General features: G+C 35.8%; 1 protein-coding gene across 6 annotated transcripts; it reads right to left on the bottom strand.

The window, feature by feature from the left end:
• Positions 1-24,967, bottom strand: LOC149816414 (EKC/KEOPS complex subunit tprkb-like protein). Of its 6 annotated transcripts, none has more exons than XM_089987150.1 (8): positions 24,885-24,967; positions 24,401-24,679; positions 24,219-24,285; positions 13,705-13,827; positions 13,529-13,612; positions 8,313-8,399; positions 8,127-8,234; positions 1-231 (listed from the first exon to the last, which is right to left on the bottom strand). In XM_089987150.1, exons 2-7 carry the CDS (start codon positions 24,466-24,468, stop codon positions 8,148-8,150), a joined length of 516 nt encoding a protein of 171 aa, XP_089843276.1. In that variant the 5' UTR covers positions 24,469-24,679; positions 24,885-24,967; the 3' UTR covers positions 1-231; positions 8,127-8,147. The 6 variants fall into 6 exon arrangements, with proteins under 6 accessions (XP_089843276.1, XP_089843277.1, XP_089843275.1 ...); XM_089987151.1 differs by lacking the exon at positions 1-231 and adding an exon at positions 6,983-7,463; XM_089987149.1 differs by lacking the exon at positions 1-231 and adding an exon at positions 6,983-7,355.
• Positions 24,968-25,635: the final 668 nt, after the last annotated feature.

Below are 25,635 nucleotides of genomic sequence, written 5' to 3'. Positions count from 1 at the left end.
CTAATAATACGTAAAACCGCTCTCATGTGAACAAAAGTGGGAGCATGTTGAAACTGACTAGTTGTGTGTACAACATGTGCTATGTCTGGCCGAGTGATGGAGAGATAGGAAAGTGCTCCAACAAGTTGTCTGAATAGAGTGGGATCATCAAGACGCTCTCCATCATCAATTTTCATTTTAACATTGACCACTTCTGGAGTGTCCACCTTCTTATCATCTGTAATGTCACACCTGAAAACAATATCAAAAGCAAATTTAGATTGAGATATCAAATACCCACGAGAGAAATAAGCAACTTTTATTCCTAAAAAATATCTCAACAATCCTAAATCAGACATTTCAAAATGGGTTTTAAAAAGAGTTTTGATATTGGTAACTCCCTGTTTGTCGCCTCCAGTGATAATCATATCATCCACATAAAGAAGAAGGATGATGATACCTGCATCAGATTGCTTAATAAATAAGGCATTGTCAGTCAAACAAGAATGAAATCCAATATCAATCATAACATGACTAAATCTGCCATACCAGGCTTTTGGTGCCTGTTTGAGGCCATAAAGGGCCTTCCCAAGATAAAGTGTTTTACCCTTAGGAATAGTAATATCAGGCGAAGCTTCCATGCAGACTTTTTCAACAAGAATCTCATTTGAAAAAGCATTTTTGACATCCATTTAAAATATAGGCCATTTTTTGATAGAAGTCAAAGCAATTAAAGTTCTAACAATGGTCATACGGGCCACAGGAGCAATGGTTTCTTCGTAGTCAATGTCATACTCTTGAGCATAACCTTTGGCTATGAGTCGTGCCTTATATCTTTCTAGGGTCCCATCACTTTTGGTTTTGACTTTATAGACCCATATACAACCTATAAGTTTCTTTTCGAGAGGAAGGTCTTGAATGAACCAAGTGTTGGCCTTCTCTAATGCATCCAATTCTGTTTTCATAGCTTTAACCAATTCTTCATGGTTTTTGGCTTCAGAATAGGAGAAAGGTTCAACATAAGATTGGATTAATGCAAGGGCTGCCCTATACGAGGGTGAAAAAGATTCGTAAGCGACAATTTTTTTGGGAGGTCGAGAAATTCTAGAAGTCCTACGAGGGGGAACTTCAGAAAAACTTTTTAATGCACATGGTGGGTGTTGCTCTCCAACTCTTTGTCTTGAATATTGCAAACCAACATCCCTACTGGTTTGGTATTCGCTATCATTTTAAAAAATAATAGGACTTTGATCATTGTCAAAGTTATATTCAAAATCCTCTTCATTGAATTTTGAAGTTAAATCATTTAAAAAGAAATATTCAGTAATATCTTTGGATTTTTCACTTTCAAAAGAACTTTTTTTTTCTAGAAAAGACGCATTTCTTGATACATATAATTTGTCATTTTGAAGATCATAACACCTGTAGCCTTTTTTATTTTTAGCATATCCTAAAAAGGCACATGGTATTGCACGAGAGGAGAATTTATCATTTTTGTTTGTAAATACAAAACATTTGCAACCAAAAACTCTTAATCTAGAGTAGTCTGGAGCTAAATCATAAAGTTTTTCAATTGGAGATATATTTTTTAATGAAGAAGATGGCATTCTATTGATGGGATAGGTGACAGTTAGAGCGGCTTCAACCCAAAAACCTTTTAGAACTTGACTTGCAATAAGAAAAGTCTGAGTGGTTTCCATAATGTGGCGATGCTTGCATTCCACAAGATCATTTTGTTGAGGGGTGTGTGGGAATGATCGTTGATGAGTAATGCCATATATATTAAGATAGTTTTTAAATTCTTGAGACATAAATTATCCCCCTGAATTGGTGCGAAAAATGAAAAGATTACTTTGAAATTTGTTTATGACCATTTTATGAAATATTTGAAAGTGAGCAAAAACTTTTGATTTATATTTAAGAAAATAAATCTAAGTGTGTCTAGAAAAGTTATCAACAAAGATAACATAATACACATAACCACCTTTAGAGATAACTGGTGCAGGTCCCCAAACGTTCGAATGTATTAACTCAAGAGGTTTTGTAGAGACAAAGGTTCTACTAGAAAAAAGTAATATTTTCATTTTACCAAGAATACAGTCTTTACAAGTAAAATTTTCAGATTTATAATTTTTTTCTAAACTTGGGAAGTATTGGATTTTTGACATATGAGGATGGCCAAGTCTTTTGTGCCATAATTTTGTTTCTAATTTTTGAACATTTAAACAAAATACATTCTTTAGTAGTTCCAAAAAGTCCATGTAATATAGTCCTCCTTCTCTATGGCCTTCCCCAATCAGCTTCCCTGACTGGTGATCCTGTATCCAGCAACCATCAGAAGAGAATGATATATTACATTCATAATCAGAAATTTGCGAAATAGATAAAAGGTTCAAATTTAATTTTGGAATAAATCTAACTTCTGGAATACAAAAAGTTTTTGATTTTTAAAAACTTTTAAAACATCTTATTCCTTTTATTTCAAGAGATGTTCCATCTACTGTAAAGACTTTTGATATACTTGAGTTATTTTTAAGACATTTGGCTAAACATTTAGCATTTCGTGTCATATGAAATAAAGCACCAGAATCTAAGAGCTAAGGGAAGTTACCTGGACTAGATACAGATGCAACTGCCGCTCTAGTTGAGGCTTCAGTCGAAGAGGATACCTCTTTGAGAATAGGTTGAAGAATCTTCATCATTTGAGCCATGAAAACATGTGCATCTTAATCTTTTGGCTCAGTTTCAACAGATGCAACCCTCTTTTCGACTCTCCTTTTTAGCTTCGGACATTGAGGTGTATAGTGCCCCGGTTCATGACAGTGGTGACAAATAACTTTTTTTTTGTTAAACTCATCACTCTGTCTCCCAAAATGAGGCGGCCTATAAGTGTGACTATGATTCCATGGTCTAGACACAGCTAGAACTGAATCATCATCAACTTTTAGAGTACTCTTTCTAAGACGATTTTCTCCATGATTAGTTCTTCAATAGTATCCACAATAGTAGGGATTTTACCACGATGAAGTAGAGTCGATTTGGTGGATTCAAATTCTGACCTTAATCCATTCACAAATTGGTAAGTGTTCTCTATCAAGTTATTTTTTATGAAGCTCGATATCTTCGGTCCAATACCATTTTGGCTCTAGAATAGCCAACTCTTCCCAAAGTTCGGACAACTCATTATAATATTCATGAATAGTTTTGTCATTTTGAGTTAATGTCCCAACTTTTTCTTGAAGATTACACACATGGGCAATATCTTTAAGGGAATACATATTTTTGAGGTATTCCCATGCTTTATCGACATGTTCAAATTTAGCGAGGCTAGAACATTTTTTAATGTCTACACTATTAATAAGTCATGACATTATCTTTGCATGACCCATCCTCCACTCTTTCCATTTCTTTTCATAAGAGGCTAGAGCATTAGTCTTCTCCTCTTATGTTAGAGGGATTTCCTTATCACCCTCTTTTTTGGTGAGAGATAGTTTAGGTTCCGAATCAAAACCATCCACTATTTCTTATAAGCCTTTTCCCCATATGTGGTGCTTCATAATTGAAGCCCACATTACATAATTAGTATCATTCAACTTCATGGATATGATTGTGACCTTATCATGGTCATTCATCATTTACAAGGGTGTGAAGAAGATAGTAAGGAGAAGAAAAAAAAAAGGAAAATAGAGAAAAAGGAAGAAAGGGATACAATACAATGTTGTTGCTCAAGTCCTTTTCTCCAAATGAATCCTCTTGTAGTCGATAGAAAAGTGATAAAACACTCATTTGGCAAGTGATGAAACACTCATTTGCAAGTGACGAAACACTTTTTGTAAAAACAAGGTAATAACACACCTTTACACAAAAGGCACAGAAATTGAGGCAGAAGTTTTTCAAGATCTAAGAGTTTCGTAGCTTTGATACCATGTAATGAAATAGTAGGCTCCATGAATGCACTTGAATCTACTCAAAAGGAAGTATCTAAAAGATACTTTAGACAAGACCCATAAAAGGGTATAAATGAAAAAGCATAAAAATAAATAACACTTTATTTATGAGAGCAAAATGCTTAAAAAGCATTTAGAGGAATGATTTACACAAGGGGATGCACCCCTATTGTTACAAGAGTATTAAGGAGAGCTCATAAGGAGCTCGCCCTTTCTAGCAGTTGGAACTTCCAATAGCTAGAATTCTAGTCGTTGGACTAGTTCCAACAGCTAGAAAGTTGGTCAAGTTCCAACCGGAACTTGACCAAACTAGATGTATCTAGTTTTAATAGAACTAGATACCAAAAACAAAAAAAAAATTACAAAAAAAAAATAAAAAAGTATAAATGCAAAAATATATAATAATATTATTATTATATATGTGTTGTTTACATTTTAACAAAGTTATGGCAGGACCCTTGGTGTGAGCATCCTCTAGAAGATGATCTCTCTCCAGTAGAGTTTGGAAGGATTTACCAACATGTAGGTATCTCCTTGGTTGATGCTTATAAGTTTGCTCAAACATTGAAGGACAATGATCTATATGTGAAAATCTGTGTGAAAATCATTGAAGGACAAGATTCCAATACAAATCATTGACCTATTTGGCGTGTGAAAATCATCTACCTACCCAAGATAGACCTATGTCTATGGGCATTCCCTGGGTTAACAGTTGTTACTTATGTAACTCTAGAGAAGATTCAATTGATCGTCTCTTTATCTCCTATCCTATAGCTTTCATGCTATGGAGTTTTGTCTCTTCTAAATTTGCAGTAACAAGAATCCACTTTAGACAGTCGGTGCTCGAAATTTAGTGGTGGTTCTCCAAGTCTTTTGAGTTTTACTGGTTGGCTCCAAGTCTTTCATCTAGTTGTGTGGAGACCAGCAGTTTAGGAATCACTTTAGAGACAATGATAGCATCCTTACTAAGGCACAAATGAAATTCAACTTATGCTCCTTATGCTGTGAGAATTTTTATAAGTAGAAGTGGTCTATAAAAGAGAAGTCTTGTCTAACCATTTGGTTAAAATTTGGGATAGTGCCACATCCTTGGCTAACATTGAATATACAAGGTATTCATATTCAGATTGCCTCATCCAATTCCTTATCAGCAGTTGCTCTTGCCTTTGTGATTAAGAAGACCAATCAAAAAGTTTATTGTGGCAGGGGCTCAACGTATATCCCCAGATCGCCTCTCACCGAAAATTCAGCTGTTGGATGATGCTCTAAGTCTTGCCTTTCCTGGGGATGCTAATATTATTATCTTTAGCAATAGTAAGCTTTTTAGAACCTGGCTTTGTCAACTTAGTGAGGGAAGAAGATACGTTGGTAACAACTTCCCAACTCTAAATCAGCTTTATCACAGGTGTTATGTCACTTGTTGTAATCCTTGTTTGGAGGTTTGTAAACTTTTGAAATTTGTTCCTAGGATTGGGGATCATGTGGTTTGGCACCAACGGCCTCCAGATTTTGTCTGACAGATTGATTAAGACAACAATACAGTTGTAGGAACCATATTTTTTTTTGTCAAGCCAATAATCAAAAGCTTGTTGAGAAAAAGAACTTCAGAAATAACTCAAACGCCTTGATGGTAATAGCCATTTAATGATTCCTTTCTTTACTTTCAACATTATATTTATGAGGCTGTGGGAACTATGGTTATCAAAATAAAAGCCAACTTTAGGAACCCTAGTTTGTTGGACATCAATGGCCAATAACTGGGTCGTGGATACCCAACCTGAAAGCGATTAGACCCAAGATGACCTGATATTGATAGACTTGTAGGCTTGACTGAAATGCAGTGTTTTTGTCTGATCCGAATGGTTCTGTGCAATTCATACCTGAACAGACCAGAATCCAAAACCTTTTATACCCAAACTCGTTTCACATCTGACCAAACCCGTACTACACCAACCTGAACCACCCCGCAAACCCAAACCTGATTTATACACAAACCCATTTCAAATAATGCTCTTTGCATCTCCAAATTTTGGCATGCTTTAGAATAGTGATTTTTATAAGCTTTTCAATTTACAAGTGTTTATTGTAGAGTTTATTAATAAATAATCCTGTTAAAAGGATAAAATCCTACTCAATTGAAAAACAGTCTGTTTAAGACCCGATTCATTCATATCAGATTCGGTTTATACCTGAATCCATTACCCCATATGGGTCTACAATTTCAGTCAAAACCAAAGGCAAACTCATCCAGAATCAACTGACTCAGGTCTGGGTCCCATTTTTCAGACCTGATTGACAAAATGTCTGTCAAAACCTGACTTATACCTAACCTGATCTATACTTGAACCCACTCATACAGGTCTACAATTTCAATCATATTCAAGGCCCAAACTCAAACCCGAACCAAATTATGCTAGGTCTAGGTTCAATTTCGACCCGTTCCAGTACACAAGTTTCACAAAACCTGACTCGAAGGGACCACTTGCATCCCTGTTAGTTGCAATGTTAATTATGATTAATTAAGAATTTAGGATAAATGAAAAATGTCCATATATTTCCTTCCACCGATCTTTGACTTACATTTTTGAAAATTAGGGGTATTTGGAGAAAATAGCTTTATCTAGAAACTCTGAATAAGTTGGGAGACCTTATTGTGCTCCACAATGCAGTGTCCCAACTTATCCCAAATATTTGTGTGCAGCAGTAGCACTTGGTCCAAGGGTGAGCGGCAGTTTTGTAAATAGATACTGACCTGAAGCTGATCATTAAACCAGCTAGAGTGAAATCTTTGATAGTCATTAAAAAGTTGAAGAGGAACGCTTCACAGATATCATAAACTCTAATCAAGAAGGTGAAAAAAAACAAGCTTCCATGTTCCAAGTAAGACAGCACAAGGGCTGAGCTTACCCAAGCATGAGCCTGATGAGCTTGGATCGAGCTTGAGCCAAGCTTGAACAATGGAGCTCAGGCCAAGCACAGGCTGAGCTCAATAACATGAGACCAAACGATTTGGTTCTGCTATGCTAGTGCTAGACATGCAAAATGCACAAAAAAGATTGAAAGCACAGAAGTCACATCCATGATAATGTGGAGCCCATAGGATACAGAATAATCAGGACCTCAATGCTGAATTGGGGTGGTGCTCATTGTAATTGCAATAAGGGGTTCCAAGAAATAAAAATAATGAAGAAATCCAAAAGATCACATCCAAGAAAAATAAACCCCTAAAGCTGGATGGCTCCTTTATATCTTTATCCAGTTTCTTTGAAAGACTGGCTTATGAAAAATGTAGGTTTCAATTTCAGACTTGGCTTATTTCCTCAAACAGAAAAAAAAATGTTTATAGAGTGAAAGAAGAGCCATGAGCCATGAGGGAACCTCTTTTGAGAACTTCACAGACCATGTTCTCCTGCTGGTTATATATTAGCACTGCAATGAACCATCCAAGATCGATAAAATCATAAATTTCACAAAAGCAGATTGAAACCTCTTCTAAAGTAGAGTGAAATTGCCTATGCTCTGCTGGCAGCCTGAAAACTACATTAGCATTTTAATTAACCATCCCTCCTTAGATGGACTGACACAGTAGAATGATAAAAAAAAACTTCATCGCTTCAATCCATTTTCAGAGAGAGAAACATTTATCTTAGATGAGGAAACATTTATCTTGAACAAGAAGCAGATTCAACTCTACAACTGTGATGAAACCACTGAAAAGTTGAAAAGCCATATATTTAAGTCAAAAGATTCAGAAAGAACGGGTTATAATCTCTCAAGTCAAAGCCTATCAGGTTTAAATAATCTACAAGGAACTTCAAGAATAGGTGGGAAATCTATTTCAAACCAAGAACAAGATTCAAGGCGAAATAGGTTCAAGATTTTACATGCTTAATTAATGATGAACATTGTCTATTGTTTTTAATTTCCACTTTTACGTTGACTTAATTTCTTGTGTTTCACAAGCCGGAGCTAGACCACCTTGACCTGATATAGATTATGGAGAGTTACCACTATTTGTGAAGGAAATTAGAAAAGAGAAAATGATCATATGATCCTCGGTTTGTAGCATTTAGCATCAAGCATACAACCAAGGAAATGTAAAATATCACTAAATATTCATCTGTCATGCTTACCTATTCAGCATTGTCACTACACAAAGATTCTGCTGAAATCAAGAGCCTATAACTTATGCAATCTCACCTGGTAAAATCCTCACTTTCTTCACAATGCATCCCTACCAGCAATGCGACAGGTTATAGAATCTGCAAGTGAGGATATCCCCAGCTCCAGGCCCGATATCTTGTAATGCTGAGGCATAAAAGCAAAATCAGTACCTATTTGAAAAGTCAAAAACTAAATACCTCAGAAGTCTTAGTCGATGAAAACCTTCTGTATCTTGCCCTTGTCTGCTAGTCCCTTTAACTCATCCAAATCTATCTCCTTACCATCAACAAGGTTCTCAATTGCCTTAATCTGCAAAAATTAATAGTATTTATTTTTACACAAGTTTTTTACTTAAGGATGCTAAAAAAACTATATAAATGTCCAGCATAAGAGGATAAGCATAGCACTTTGTTTTTCATTTTGAATAATCATGTAACAGTCCCTCATTGGCTTTGAAAGCAATCCCTTAGTTAAACATGCAAGCAATCACTAATATCAGGCTATATTCAGCAATTTGGCACTTCTACCGAATGTAGCTGTAAGAATCTGAAAAAAGAAAATATACAACTTGAATCGAAAATCTTTATTAACGCCATCAAAACAAAATAAAGAACTAAACGGAAGATGAGCATGCATATGCCCTTCATGCTACGTATATCTCCAGTGATGCTACATCTAAACGTGATCTATAGGGTTCTTAAACCAGTAACGAACAAAGATTTCCTAATCTACATATTAAGATCACAACCATTACAAGAAATAAACATTAGGAGCATATATCTTTGACTCAACTTGTAGAAGTTCCTCAAACTCTATTCAAAGGAGCTTCATCAACTTAAGCTACGGTCTCTTCTATTGGCATCTCTAACCCGCAATAAGACTCTTTGGCTTCTTGACTTAGGTGCCTCATTTCATATGAGGCCAAATGGTAATATGTTATCCGAATGTCATAACTCAAGCCGGTCAAATGTTTTTATTGTTGATGGGACATCTCTTGAGATAAAGGGAATAGAAAATTTCAAAAATGTTTCAAAAGGTTTTCTATTTAAAAAATTAGATATATTCCCAAGTTAAACCTAAATCGTTTGTTTGTCTTTCAATTATCTGATCATGGGTTTAATGTTTTTTTCTCTTCTATTGGTTGTCGAGTACAGGATCGTCAGTCAGGGAAGCTGATTGGGGAAGGCCATAGGGAAGGAGGTTTATACTACATGAATCTTTTGGAAATACCCAAAAATACCTTTTGTTACAATGTTCAAAAACTGAATTTGGATTTATGGCATAAAAGACTTGGCCATCCTAATGTATCCAAAATCTAGTACTTTCCAAATATGAAAAAAAATTGTAATTTTGAAAATTTTACATGTGAAGATTGTGTTTTTGGCAAGATGAAAAGATTGCCTTTTCAAGAAAGAACTTTTGTCTCTACACGACCACTTGAGTTAGTGCATGCGGATGTTTAGGGTCCACCACCTCTTACATCTAAGGGTGAGTTTGCATATTATGTAATCTATGTCACATGGGTGTGGGTGCGGCTCATTTTCAAAAAAATTGGACACGAGGACACGGGTATATATTTGTATATATATTTTTTAAAAAATATATCTAAAGACTGTGCTCTGCAGTCCGCTAAAGACTGTTTCTGCTAAAGATTGTGCAGTTGCACAATCTTTCTGCTAAAGACAGACTGTGCAACTGCACAATATATATATTTTAAAAAATATATATAAAAGATAATTTTTTTTTTATTTTTTATACATTTTTGTCCTAAAAAATGGAAAAAAATAGACCCGATCAAAGTTGATCGAGTCTAAAATATGGACGGACTCGGTCCAGGTGCGTTGACCGAGTCCACCCTGTGTTCGAAGCCGCACCCGTGTCGGGGCGTGTCGACGCGGGTGAGTCGCCTCCCAAGCCGAGTCCGTGTGACATAGTATGGAATTTTTGTTGATGATTTTACTAGATACACGTGGATTTATTTTCTCAAACATAAATATGAAGTTTTTTCATATTTTCAAATATTTCACAATTTGGTCAAAAATAAATTTCAAAAAGATGTCTCTATCTTTCGCACTGATTCAGGGAGAGATTTTTTATCGAAAGATTTTAAACAACAACAACAACTACGCCTTCATCCCAAAACAATTGGGGTCGGCGATATAAACCAAAAAAGAAAATCATTCTGGGTCGGCGAAAAGATTTTAAAGATTACCTAAAATCAAATGATATTATACATAAAAAAAAATTGTCCCTACACTCAACAACCAAATGGCTTGACCAAAAGAAAGCATAGACACATCATAGAAACCATAAGAACTTTGTTTATCTCAAATTAAGTACCAAAATAATTTTGGTCTTAAGCCACTTTGACCACAGTTTATCTTATTAACAGAATGCCATATGTTATTTTAAAAAATATATCACCAGTTGAAAAACTCTTTAAACTTACTCATGATTATTCTAGATTGAGTTTTTGGATGCAAATGTTATGTATTCACTGATAAAAATGATAAAAAAAAAATCCGTGCTATTCTTTGCGCCTTTTTGGGGCATGCAAATAACCAAAAAGGCTATAGATGCTTTGATTTTAAAAATAAAAAATTATGTTTAAAAAAATATGTCATTTTTAGAAAAAGATTTTTTTTTTAATTTGAGAATCCTAAGGACATAACTGGATATTTTTTTCTGTTGGATCTAATTCTAAAGTTTGGTGATTGCGATACAAATTTTGATGAAGATCAAAATATCAGAAATGATATGGTAAGTGAAGAAGAATCTCTTGACAATGAGATAAGTAAAGAACAATCTCAAAATCAAAACTGTATTCAATATTCTGGGCGTAGTAATTCTGAACATCTATGTGCCCTTGAGAAATATACTAATGAAAACAATGTAGAAATACAAACTAGAAGGCCATCGAGAGTATCAAAACCTCCTCGGAAATTTGGGTCCTATGAGTATTTTTCACCTAAGTATCAAGCTTGGATTGCATTGATACATTCTTTCATAGAACCCTCCAATTATGTTGAAGCAAAGAAACATTCTGGGTGGGTAGAAGCTATGAGGGTAGAATTAGATGCTTTAGAAAAGGGAAACACTTGGACTATCCAAGATATTCACCTAAGAAAGAAACCCATAGGTTATCGATGAGTCTATAAGATAAACACCAAGAATGATGGAACCCTTTAAAGGTACGAAGCTAGGTTAGTTTCCAAGGGATACTCCCAAGAACATGGAATAGATTATGATGAAACCTTTGCACCTGTCACTAGGATGACTACAATTGGAACTGTAGTAACCCTCTTTAGTGAAAAAATGGCTTATATACCGAATGGATGTTAATAATGTATTTCTTAATGGTAAATTGATTGAAGAAGTCTATATGTAGGCATCGCCTGGTATAGTTATTCGTAAAGGAAAGACTCTTCGTTTAGATAAGGTTGTATGACCTTAAGCAAACTCCAAAGGCTTGGTATGACATGTTTAGTCAAGTTATACTTAATGTTGGATTTAAATCTTGTTTAACTGACACAACTTTATTTGTTAAGATTTCTTATGCTGGTATTATTATTCTCCTTCTTTATGTGGATGATATGATCATCACAAGATGTGACAAATAAGGAGTTGAAAACATTAAAAACCTTCTCAAAACATATTTTAAAATGACTGATTTGGGGTTTTTAAAGTATTTTTTTGGTATAGAAGTTGCTTATTCCTCTATAGGATATTTACTGACTCAATCTAAATTTGCGTTGGATATTGTTGTCAGGTCAGGCATTTCGAACGATAAGAAGGTTGACACTCCCAAATTTGTAAATGTCAAAATGAAGATTGATGATGGGAAACCTTTTGAAAATTCAACACCATACAGACAACTTGTCGGGGCTCTGTCATATCTCTCAATTACAAGACCTGACATTACACATGTAGTTCACACAACGAACCAGTTTCAGCATGCTCCCATCACTGTTCATATGTAAGACTTCTATTTTTCGAGGACTTTTCTTGTCTGCTTCTTCTTCTTTAGATTTACTTGCTTATATTGATGCTGACTGGGGAGGTGATCCAAATAACCGACATTCAATCATTGGTTTTTGTGTGTTTTTAGGTGACTCGTTGATCTCATGGAGGTGCAAGAAGCACTAGAAAGTTTTTCCCTCTTCAACCGAAGCAGGATATTGAGTCATGGCTACAACCAATATAGAGGTGGTCTGGCTAAAGAGATTGTTCACTGGCATGGGCGTTCTAAATACAGGAGCATCAAGACTGTGTTGTGACAACAAAAGTTTCATCTACATTGTCAGCGATCAGACCTTCCACGAAAAAACCAAACACATTGAGATGGATTGTCACTATACGATAGGAATATCTACATGACACTATTGATCTTCCTTACGTTACTTCAGAATATCAATTGGCAGACTCCTTTACCAAACCTCTCGCTGCTCCTAGATTCCACTTTCTCGTAGACAAACTTTCGGTCATTCAACCGTAAGTTTGAGAGAAGTGTTAAAAATGTAAATGTTTATACAACGTATTTGTATATATATATATATATTAGGTTAGAACCTAACTAAATATAACTAAGTATTAGTGTCTAACTAGGTTAGTTCATTTTTTACTTTTTCTTTTTTACTTTTTCAGCTACCTTGTAGCTAGAGAAACATTAGAGAAAGAGCCCAACGACTCTATTGGAGCTGTTGGGAGAGGTCCCAATGTCACTCATAGGAGCTCTTTTTGTGTGTATAAATAGGGGTGAAACCCCCTCTCAAATGTATCATTCTTGCATGGTCTTGATCAATAGAATATTATTTTATTCCTTGTGTTTGCCCCTTTAGTGAGTGTTTGTGTGTGAGCCCATTTTGTGGCTTGTGAATGTTCTTTTGGTGTTTTAGTGAAACTCTTTGAGTGTCCACCTTGTTGTTTTGGTGAATACATTCTTGGAGGATCTTGTTTTCTTACACTTAACAAAGGAAAGGAAAACATTTATCAACGGCAATCAATATGCTCGATATCTTTTGTAAAAGAGTTAAAATCAATAATAACTACCAATAGATTAATAATAACAGTCACATAATCTACATATTTTTTTAATATTTATGTTTAACTAATAAACCTTTCCAATTTAAAAATAAAAACAATAAAAAATAAAATGTTTTAAAACAACAGAAGGAAGGGCAAGTTGATAGGCACAATGTTACTGAATAGCCACTTTGGGGTGCATGTGGACTATGGTGTACTGAGTTTACTAAAATTTTGCTATGGATTGCTGTTCTATTGCTGATTTTTTTGGAGCTACAAAGATTTACCCTTTTCTAGTGGGAATTTAATAACTGGTGATGGAGATGTTGCATGTATAAGAGCAGAAAATGATAGAACTCTTGATTCATCACCAGATGATTGAACAAACATATGTCAAGCACACTTTAATGGCTCACCTCCTCAGGAGAAGCATTGAAACGAGCAGCCAAAACATAGGTGCAACTATCAGAGATGCCACATCTTTTCAATGACTCTGTTATCTGATAACAAGCAAAGTGTCCAAGATAATATCATGAAGACCCAAAACATCTTAAGCAAAATACTGACAAAAAGTTGGAATTGGAATTAGTACATGCTTAGATCCCGAGTAGTTGTAGACAAGCTCTGAATGAAGAGTCCGAGTGGTCAACGATTCTCTTGTTTTGGCTAAAAGTGTCTTGTGTGCTGCAGCAAGAACAGGAAATACATCTGGTATCTGTTTCAACCATCACAAAAAATCAACATAGTTAAAGTGGCCATATGAACCAAGAGATGGATACAACAAGTAATTAGTAGAAATTTCATGCTAGATTAGTAGTTACACTATCTTAATGGAGGCCATGGGTCTTATATCCTGCTGGAGGCTATCCCCCAGCCAGCCTATTTGCAAATAAAAGAAAATCAAAGCATCAACACTACTTGGAGTCATAATCCACATTAAAAAAATAATAATATTAAAGAGTTAGTATATTCAACACTGAGAACCAAAGATAGATATTGAAAACGCCCATACTTCAGTAACAATGATCAATAACGTGGTAAACTGATAATCAAGTCTATCTCAAGTGCAAATTCAGAATATACAATAGTCACTTACTTCCCATGGAAATAACGGAAATGAGAATGTTCCAACCCAGCTTTTTCATGAAATGGATGGAGAACATAAAGGTTAATCATCACTTCCTTTTGAAAAAGTTGCAGAAATGAATATTTCAATGAAATCAGAAATCAAATCCCTCAGTAGATGCATTACAGTGGGGCAACTTAATTTATGATGTGGAGCCTTCAGAGGCTATGTCTATGTCCCAAACATTAAGGGTAGCTCTGAAAAGTTCATGGCTGTCAAAAAAGCTTCATTCATTCACAGCACTTTGCCTTGTTACGACCTGATGTCCTGATCGATTTGGTCTAGTGCCATTCAACTTATGGACTATGTCACATGGGGGTGGGTGCAGATACGAGTGTGGATGCGGCAATCTGCCACTTTTAAAAAACTAGGGTGCGGGTGTGTGTGTGTGTGTGTATATATATATATATATATATATATATATATATATATATATATATATATATATATATATATATATATATATATATAAAGTTTCTGAATGAAGTCCGGATACGATCAGATGGACCCACGTCTGAATTCTAAATAAGAGTCAAACCAGATCTGGATTTGCTTTGACTCAGTCTATTTCAAACCTAGGTCAAAGCAGACCCAGGAAGAGCTGATCAGACTTCGGTCTTGAAGCAGGTCTGAAGAGTCAAACCAGATTGGGGTCAAAACCTAGATCCAATTAGTCACTCCAGCCGGACGGGTCAATACCCAGGTTTGAAAAGTTGAACCAAACCTAAAAGTTGAACCAAACCTGGGACATGACCGAGGTCTTTCCACACCAGACCCGGATCGCGACCCAAAATCTAGGTCTGATTATGTGGTTTGGGGTAATGCATGGCCCTGCGGCAAAACCATGTGTTACAATTCATGGTATTTTACATCAAAAATCTTGTCCTAGAACACCTCAACAAAATGGAATTGTCGAAAGAAAACACCGACATATTGTTGAAACCAATGTTGTACATATTGTACAATACAGTACGATATTATCTATAATATTGATACGATACGCACTCGTATCGCGATACGAGTGAGTATCATAGCTATATTATATGAATCGGATGATACATGCCCATATCGTACCATATCATACGATATGGGGTATATCGTATGATACAGGGTCAACACTCTTAAACAATGACCAAATCGTAGTTTTTTAGTTTTGGGTTTTAAAGACCTATTGAGGGCCGACTCCCTCATTTGTGTAGAAGCCATTAGACAGGTATCCACACACCCTAGGACTCATGAGAGAGATTTGAGGGCCGATCCATGCACAAGGAAGAGAGATTTTGCGGTTTGCTAAAGTAAAAGTGCATTTTTACAATTTTTCCACTCAAGGAAGTGGGTTAAGGTAAAAAATCTTTATTAATCGTAAAATTACAAAACAATGACACACTCAAGTAATGAGTGAAAACCGATTGAAAATTGAGTGCAACTATTGCCATAATATTTTTGTTCATGTAATATGAAAGTATGAGTCTTGTGGCATGTTCTTAATTGTAAGATATTTAATATTTTGCATTATTCTTGTGAGATATGCAGACAATATTATCTATGATTTTATATTATTTGATCTTTGATAATGTCTTATGCAGCTCATTGAGACACAAATGCTTCATATGTGATTTTATGGTTGTATTTTGTGCAATTCATCATTGTTTTATGTGATATGATTTTTTAAAAAATTTTGCTAAATTTTTTATTTTTTTGGATTTTAAAAAAAATATATATAAAATTTTATGATATTTTACGATACGATACAGTCTTAATTTGGGACCGATCAATATTTGTAACGATACGATACTTACAACCTTGGTTGAAACTACTAGAACTTTGCTTATTTCAAAAGAAGTTCCAAAAAATTTTTGAGTCAAAGTCGCTCTCACCGCGGTATACTTGATAAATAGAATGCCTTCATTAAATTTGGAAAATAAAAATCTCCAATAGAGAAACTTTTTAAAATTAGTCCGGTTTGAAAAGATTGAGGGTGTTTCGGATGCAAGTGTTTTGTGCTTATTGAAAAACATGACAAACTCTCTCCCAAAAGACATAAAATGTGTATTTGTTGGATATGTCGATAACCAAAAAGGCTATAAATGTTATGATTTGAAAACTGATAAGCTCTATGTTTCTAGAAATGTTACATTTCTTGAGAAAGAAAAAGGATTTGATGTTAAAGAATTTAAGAAAGATCTTGAGTATGTTTTCTTGTTTGATTTATTACCCAAAAATAATGATAAAATTGTGGATTGTGATTCTAGTGAAAATGATAATGATGTTAATGTGGAACCTATTCATGAGTCAAGTAATGATATTGGACATACCCGTGAACTTCAATGTTATTCTCGACGTGATGGTGGGAATCATCCATGTGCTCTTGATAAATATAATCAATCCCATGAGATAGAAAAACCTAGTCTTAGGAGATTCGAGCATGTTTCTAGACCCCCAAATAAGTTTGTCTCATGTGAGTCTTTTTCACCGAATTATATAGCATGCCTCATATCTATTTATTCATATCATAAACCCTCAACTTATAGGGAGGCCTAAGACATAAAAGAATGGATTGAAGCCATGAACTTAAAATTAGAAGTCCTCCATAAAGCTAAACCAAAAGTGATGGACTATTGGAAAGATACAAAGTTAGGCTAGTTGTCAAAGGATACTCTCAATAATATGGCATAGACTACAAAGAAACCTTTGCCCATATTGCTTGCATGACTAGTATTAGGACTCTCATTGCATTAACATTCATTAGGAAACAACCCATATATCAATTAGATGTTAAAACTTCTTTCCTAAATGAAAATTTGAATGAAGAAGTATACATAGATCCTCCCCCTGGTTTGAATATCGAGAAGGGTATGGTTCTTCGTCTTCGCAAGGCCTGCTATGGGCTTAAACAAGCCCAAAAGGCATGGTATTATAAGTTCAGTAGAACTATGTTGGATCTTGGCTTTAAATCATATTATACTGACACTGCTCTTTTTATAAGATCCACGGGTTACACTTTTGTTATACTACTTTTATATGTTGATAATATGATCATCACTAGAAGTGATAAGAAAGGGGTTGAAAAAATTAAATCTATGCTTAAAAAAAAAAATTGATATGAGTGACCTCAGTTTTTGAGATATTTTTTAAGTATTGAAGTTGCATACTCACCAAGAGGATACATTTTTTCTCAAATAAAGTTTGCAGTTGATATTGTTGCTCGCTCAAGAATCACTGATAAACGTGCTGACACACCAGAAGTAGTTAATGCCAAGATGAGAGTTGAAGATGAAATTCCTCTAGATAATCGAACACCATACCGATAACTTATTGGATCCTTAACCTACTTGTCTTTTACTCAACCATACATTGTGCATGCAGTGCATACTGCAAGTCACTTTCAGCATGCACCAACTTCAGTCCACATGAGTGTCATGTTGCGAATAGACAGATATATAAAGAATATTATCTCCAAATGGGTTTCTTATCATCCTCCTCGTCTTTAAATTTTATTGCTTATACTGATTCAGATTAGGGAGGAAATCCCAATAACCCATACTCAACCGCTAGTTTATGTGTGATTTTCTTATATCTTGGCATTGTGAAAAGCAACAAAAGACATTATTGTCCTCTACAGAAGTTGAATATAAGACTATGACTACAGCAACAACTGAGGTCGTTTGGTTGCAGTCTCTTATTAGAGATTTAGGAGTTGATGTTTCAAAATCATCGAAGTTGTATTTTGATAACATATTGCCAACAATCATATGTTTTATGAATGAACTAAGCATATTGAAATGGACAGTCATTATGTTCGGGAAGAGTAGTTGAAAGAAACTATTGATTTGCCTTGTGTATAATCGAAATATCAAATCGCGGATTTTTTCGCCAAAGCCCTATCTTTACCGCGATTTATTTTCCTCCTTCGCAAACTTTCGATGATCTCACCGTAAGTTTGAGGGGGAGTATTAAATATTATTGTATATATATTTATATATGTATATATACTACATAATATGTACATACTATTTATGTATATACATATAGTATATATATATAATATATAATATGTAAAATAGAAATATATTTTTTGCTTCTTTATTTTTTATTTTTTAATACTTTATGTTATATGGCTGTTGAACTAGCCATTAAAAGTGTCTAACAACTAGTCCAACAGCTAGTTAAGCTAGCCGTTATGCACTCCCAACGGCTACTTCTAGCCGCTTGTGCGTATTTAAAAGGGATTCAATCTCCATTGTAACGTATACTTGTTGAGAGCTTTATTATTAATAAAAATATATTTTTTATGAGTGTGTGCTCTCTCTTGTTCTCACTTTCTTGTGCCTTAGTGCATTTGTATTGCCCTTAGTGGCTTTTGTATTGCCCATAGTTGCTTGTGCTTTGGCTTATAGCCTATTACTATCTCTTGTATCTCTTAGTTATTTAATTACACTTAAGCACCAAACACTCACAGTTGCCCCAAATATAGACCGCCTGATCTCCCTTAGCTACAATTAACAGGGTTACAACTCGAACTGCACACTTAGTATGAAGATCGAACACTTACAAAACTCAAAATGCAAACAAAATACACCGAACATACATTGTTTCTGCACACAACTTCATAATCTCATATCTCCCAAAATACATAAAATTTCCGGGCACAAATTAGTACAGAGACTCATTGTATGACAGTAAACAAACACAGAAAAAATGGGGCAAAACGCACGAGTAAATCTGGAGGTATGCACATGCAAATATTGGCCCAGAAACAAGACTGTACAGTCTGCAGAAACCTTGCCACCACCTGCGACTTTCCAGAAAATCGGTCTATTGCGCCCAACCTCTGCAACTTCCAGTGGCACTCCTTCAGCCAAATCCTTCTACACCCTCTTAAGTTTTTGTGGACCAAAAAACTGCCCCTGCGCAATTGTGGAATGGATGGAATTGGCCTCCAAAGCCAATGTTGTCTATTGTGCACAGGTACAGAACAGACTGCCAAACAGAACGCCGGAAAATCCAGTCTCGCACCGGATTCCGGTCAGATCGGGCTCCAACATCTATGCTCATTAAATATACACAAATCTACCACCAGAGGCACTCGTCCAAACTCCATATGGATGGCCGGAATTGTCCAAACAAGTGGCCGGAAATTCTATGCTACAGAATACTGCAAAATTGCAGAGATTCACCAGGGAGTCACCGGAAAATGAGCAATTCCGGGCTACTCATACCAAATCCGATTATGACAATCTCCAGATATTGTCTAGGGACCATAATGCACGTGATCCAAGTGGATATTGGCTAGAATTTGGCCGAAATGTTCAGATCTCAACCTGAACAACTAGCTGAGCTAGAGAATGAAGTAAATCACTCAATCTAGCTTTGGATCTAGGCGAATTACCAGAGAAATCACTAAATTCACGTAGGTCTGAGGTTGATCTAGTGTTTAGGCATAGATCTACAGCAAATTCAATAGGAAAAAAGGTAGAACGAGATCGAAATTGTTGGATCTACCTTGATCTTGCTGCCAGTAGCCAGGATCGGCCTCTCCCTTGCTCGATCTAGTCAATTCGAGCTAGCTAAGCTTAGATCTCACGAGGATGATGCTCCAGATGTGTGAATTCGGCATCAAACACGTTGAGGGAAATAGATCCACCATGAATTGGGGTCTGATCGCTGGAATTCTCCAGCAAACTTGCCAATTGGGAAGATCAGACAGCGATAGGGATGAGCACTCTATAGAGCTCAACTCGGTTTGAGTGAGGAGCACACTTGAGCTCAACTCCAACTCATATCTGAGTTTCGGATCTCAAGATGAGAAGTAGATGAAGAGAGGAAGAAGAAGATAGGAGTAGGGAGAAGAAGAGAAGAGAGTTCAAGAGGGAATTCAATTCAATTCATTTGTCAAGCATAGACCAAAGTGCCAATGGGGTTTTTAAACGCATGAGTTGGATCTTAGGCTGTAATCCACTTTATGCATGATCCTAAGACCCAAACAACCATTGCACCCTTATTCTAATGACATGCATGAAAATTTACATGAAATTCAAATTCAAACAAGAATAGGAAGTCGAACTAGCTAGGGGCTCAAGGTTTGGGCAAACCAAGCACACCCTAGTCATGTGTGGGTCTAGTGAGGCCATATCACTTGGTGCCTTCGATTTTAACCAGCTTTGATTCCAATATTATGCCTCGCAGATTAGGTGACACTTGCGAGGGTAACAGGCAGCCTGTTAGTTGTGGAGACCAGCAGCTTAACGAGTCTGCGAGGCTAGGCTTGGTGGATGTGATGGGTGGAAAGGATGGCTGAGCACACATGGGCTGCATCAACACCCCGGGCAGAAGCGGGTGCACACGTGGCCCTCGGTGGAATCACGTACGAGTGGGATAGGCTGCAGCCATGGAAGACATGAAGATGGAGGAAGAAGAAGGAGAAAATGCACAAGGGAAAGAGCCTCACTTCGAGGGGAGGTGCAACTTAGTTGTCAAAGGCGGCCTAGGTGAGGTAGGTGCAGCCCCACCACCTGGGCGACCAGGTCTGGGTGGTGGGGCCCTATTTTAGCACCTAGGCACCGCCTAGCTTGCTTAGGTGGTGCATAAGCTTGGACCACCTAGGCTTAAAACTAGGTCGGTCCAATTTTTTTTTTTACGCTGACTTATAAAAGGGGGAAAAAGGGGAAACCTTTAACCCCTTTTTCTCTCCTCTCTCTTGCTAGGGCAGAAGAAGAAGAAGATACCAGGCATCTCTCTCTCTCTCTCTCTCTCTCTCTCTCTCTCTCTCTCTCTCTCTCTCTTCTCAGGGTTTCGTTTGTTTGGTTGCTCACTCCGACTTGTGTGTTTCATTTGTTACTTGGATTGAAAGATCTTGATGCATGCAGACTTATTCTGCATTCTTTCTTGACTGTTCTATGTACATGGATGTGCAAATCATAGGATTGCCTTGTGCAGCAGTTTTTGTTTCTTCTTTCTCTTATTTCTTTTCTCCTGGCTCAAACTGTTTGTTTTGTTCTTTTTTTCAAATGCCTAGCTTTGGCTCTTTGTGTCTAACAAAAAGTAAGGTTGTTTCAAGTTTCTTATCCTATAACTAGGTTCTGTTTTTTATGCTTTTGAATTCACTCCAATGCACATTTTCAGATGCTTTACTGCTTACTGTTGTCGGTTTAATGGAGCTTTTTCTGTTTTTGAATGCCTGCCATATACTTCTGGTCTGTTTGCTGCATTCACTCAGTGTTTCGTCACATGTTTGGTTGTTTTGGTAGTGCTGGTTGGTTGAAATTTAGTTTATCCATTCATGTGCATATTAACCTTTTCTTACATTTCTATCACCCAAATTCTTTAAGGTGTTTAGGTTCATTTAGGTGTATCCTTCACCATTATCATCTCCTTGATACATTTCTTGACTAATTGATTTCCTAGAAGCACTTGATACATTTTCTTCTTGGTTTTTACTGATTAAGTTGATTCCATCTCGGACATTGAGGTTTTGGTGGACTTTTTCGTGCCATGTCTTTTAAATAAACAAGTTTTGTGCCATGTCTTTTTTGTTCCATGTTCTATGTAGATTTTGCGACTTGCTCGTGGTCTTGGAAATTTTTTGCTTGTGCCATGTCTTTTAATATTTCAAGCCTTTGAATACCCTGCTGCTTGGAATGTGTGCATGTAACATAGATGATGTGCTTATCTTTATGTCTTATTTGATTTTTTTAATTTTTAGTTGCTCTTACACGCTTAGAACTATCAGTTAGCTATGTTTTGCTGCTTATGAATTTATTGTTGGCTATTTTTTTTTGTGAAGACGAATATGCATTGTATATATAAAGATATATTTATACAATGATTTTTGCATGGTCTTATTTGCATTTGCAGATAAGACATTGGTTAAATGTGATGGTTTTAGTTGTCGTGCACTCTCAATACTTTAGTTATTGACTTACGACATTTTAGTATAACTTGGATGTGAATTTAATATTGTTAAGGCTTTGATTGTGTTTAAATTGTGTAGTTGCCTACTTGCCTTTTATTTACATTGAGCAAGTTATTAGTTGCATGGTTTCTTCTTCTTATCTGTTGTTAATTTTTTTTGTATACATGATTTTATTTTTTGTATAATGTTTATTCACATTGTTAGTTGTATGGTTTGGTTATTCAATTGCTCATTTATTCTTAATTGTTTTGAGCAGGTTATCAGTTGCATCATGGTTTGTTTATTTAATTATTCATTTCTTCTTATTTGTCTATTGCTTGTATTATGTCTATTGTTGTTAATTTTTTTGTATACATGATTTTATTTTTTATATATTATTCATTCACATTGTTAGTTGTATGATTTTTTTATTCAATTGTTAATTTATAATTAATTTGTTTGAGCAGATTATGTAATATAATTGCTTTACAATGTTCGACGACATGTTATTATTTGTCTATTGCATATTGTTGATTGATTTTATCTTATATACATGTTTGTTATTAATTTTAGTAATTTGCTTATATATTTTGTATGTTTTTTTTAAAAAATTTATTTGGGGTACCGCCTATTCCGCCTAGGCTTCGCCTAGTCTTTTTAGGGGCTCACTGCCGAGGCTCCGCCTAGCGCCTTTGACAACTAATCTCCACAATTCCTTTCTCATTGACAATCGACCCATTACAAGGAACCCCTTGTTAATATCTCTCTTGTGGGGGTTATTCAGGTCCAATCCCAATTTTGGACGTCTCGGATCTCAAACCCAATTACCTAAATCGGTCACTCTCGTTTTATAAATTCAAGCCTCATATATACAATTTCAAACGCCAAGTGGCCTCCATAGGTCTCATGGCAAGGCACAAATAGATGGCCCAAATTTAGGCTCATGGCATTGACTCTGTGCTAGGATAAAACCAGGTCAACCAAGTGAATCAGCTAGGTTTTGTTAATTTCTGCTATACATGTAATAGTAGAATAGTATATGTATGTCTATGACATTAAGTAATAACATGTAGTGATATAACTATATTTACCATCAACAAAATATAAATTATAGAATTAGATTCATCATATATATGAGTCATTAAACTAGTACGTCAAGTATCACAATTAACTAAGCAACATAGTCACCTATATCATTCAAGGTAATTTCTCGCCGAGGGTTATAAAGAAATAAGTTTTATAAGGTTTTAAAATATAAAAGAAACAAAAAAATAGAAAATGCATGCTTAAAATATTAAAAATGAGTTTTTTCCAAAAATATCATGATATTATCACGATATTTTGAAAATATTGCGATAAATTGCAGATAATATCAGCTGACTTGATATCGTTGATATTTTCAAAATATCGGCAATATAGGTGACACTGCTAAACACTACCATGTATAAACTATCCAATTCAATAATCAACAATCACAAAATGAAAGCTCAGTTGGGAAGCTCTGTTATTGACAAAGTAATTAATGTAAAAACAATATCACAAAGTTAACATACAAATAGGTTCACATCTGTGACACAAACCATAAGTAGTAAATAAGAGCTATTAGAAAAACTATTTTTTTTAACTTACAGAAAGCTAACATACAATTAGGTTCACATCAATCAAAAGTTGCATTGCAGCCAAAGATAGATATTATGGGTCTCAAGGAACTATCCGAGAAAGAAAAAAGAAAAAAAATGGAGAATCCACAAAATGAATCTTCACATGGCAAAACATGTTCTGAACCTATAACAATTCATGAAAACTAAACCTTGTACAGGAATCTTCTCAAAAATTAATACCCAACAACTAGACATTGAACGAGAACCAAGAACTCAATAAAAAATGCATATTCCAACCAGAAATTCTAATGGATTTTTTCCTTTCTGTTAAATACTTCAACCATGGAGAAAAAAAAATCCCACAAAAATTTAATATCATATACAAGCCACCCGCCTACACCAACATATGATTTTTCTTCAAGCATAAACGAGTTGCATCTATTAGAGCTACAAGGCGTATTACCACATAGGAAGGAGATATTACATACCAATGAGGCGTTAAGAAATGCTACTTCTGGTTCAAGGGTGCCTTCTTGCATTGCTTTCAGGAGTTCCCTGCACCAAAATTCACGTCTTATTAAGACCACAAGACCAAAACAACGGAAAAGTTATAAAAAAAACAACGAAAAAACAAAAACAAAAACAAAGGTGGAGTCCCACGACAACTTACTTGCTATTTGTGACACCAGTGAAAAGGAAGAGGCTGAGAGTCCCACCATCGACCTTGAATTCCTTCATCTCTCTCTGTCTCTCTCAGAAATAAGGAAGAGGGTTATTATTGCTTGTAAATTTAATAGTATTATAGGGCTGGGATAATTTAGAGACGCCCCCACTTTCTCTCTCTGAAAGCTGACACCAACGGGATTCGAACACGAGACCTCTCGGTTATGATACCTAACCTTCCGACTATCTCATTCTGACCCGTCTCCTCTTTCTTATGTCGCTAACCCTGCAAAATCACTCCCTGTTTGGACGTATTTATACGCTCATAAAGGATAAACATAAACCACATTTATAAAGAGCTACGAAAAGCAAACAAAAACCAAAGAATTTGTTTTGGCTGTGAAAGCGTTTTCTGAAAGAGGAAGTTTTGATCGGCTACGGCTGAAAGAGAAGAGAGGAAGAGAACTCGAGAAGAATAGAGAGAGATGTACGTGTCGGAGTGGCCTCGGACGGCTAGTTGGACAGCTCCGGCGGTGGCTGTGATGGTGGGTTTGTGGATGAGGAGACGGTGCAGGGAAAAGGGTGAAGGATAAAAAGAGGTGAAGTATAAATAGGAAAAAAAGTAGCCCCTCCCCTGTTTTGTGTTCGTATTTTTATTTGTAAATAGTTGTTTAAAGTAAATTAAATAAATCAGCCAGGTATACAATAAATATTTCAAATAAATATAAATCGAAATTTTCTCTTTATAAATATGTTCAAATACCACATTAATAAATTATTATTATTTTTTTTCCCGAAGGCAAGCTGGGGTTAAGCAGACCCCACCAGTTTTTTTTTTTTTTTTTAAGAAAAGCTAAGGTTAGGCAGACCCATCAAATACTATTCAATGTACCACTGGGGTTTGAACTTGCAACGTTCCACCACACAGAATCGTGCACTAACAGCTCCTGGCAACCCTGGAAAGCCCTACTTGGTACAGACCCACCAGTTACACAACCTACCATTGGGTTTTGAACTTGCAACTTCCCAAACACAGGGTGACTTGCACTAACAGCTACTACCAAACAAGCGGAGCCCCCGTTGGTACACATTGATAAATTATTGTGACCAGATAATAATGTAAACTACGTCTGTCAAGGGGCCGAGTACCCCGGTTCAGGTTCGGGTTTGGGGTTTTGTTGGGTCACAAAAATGGAATCAACTCTTGCCTCGCATAACTTTAGAAATTTACTTTTATTGAAA

The sequence above is a fragment of the Nuphar pumila genome, chromosome 14, assembly GCF_984573655.1.
Source record: "Nuphar pumila chromosome 14, dmNupPumi1.hap1.1, whole genome shotgun sequence".
Lineage (NCBI taxonomy): Eukaryota > Viridiplantae > Streptophyta > Magnoliopsida > Nymphaeales > Nymphaeaceae > Nuphar > Nuphar pumila.
Note: the sequence above shows the minus strand (reverse complement) of the source record. Positions and strands in the feature narration are given on the sequence as shown.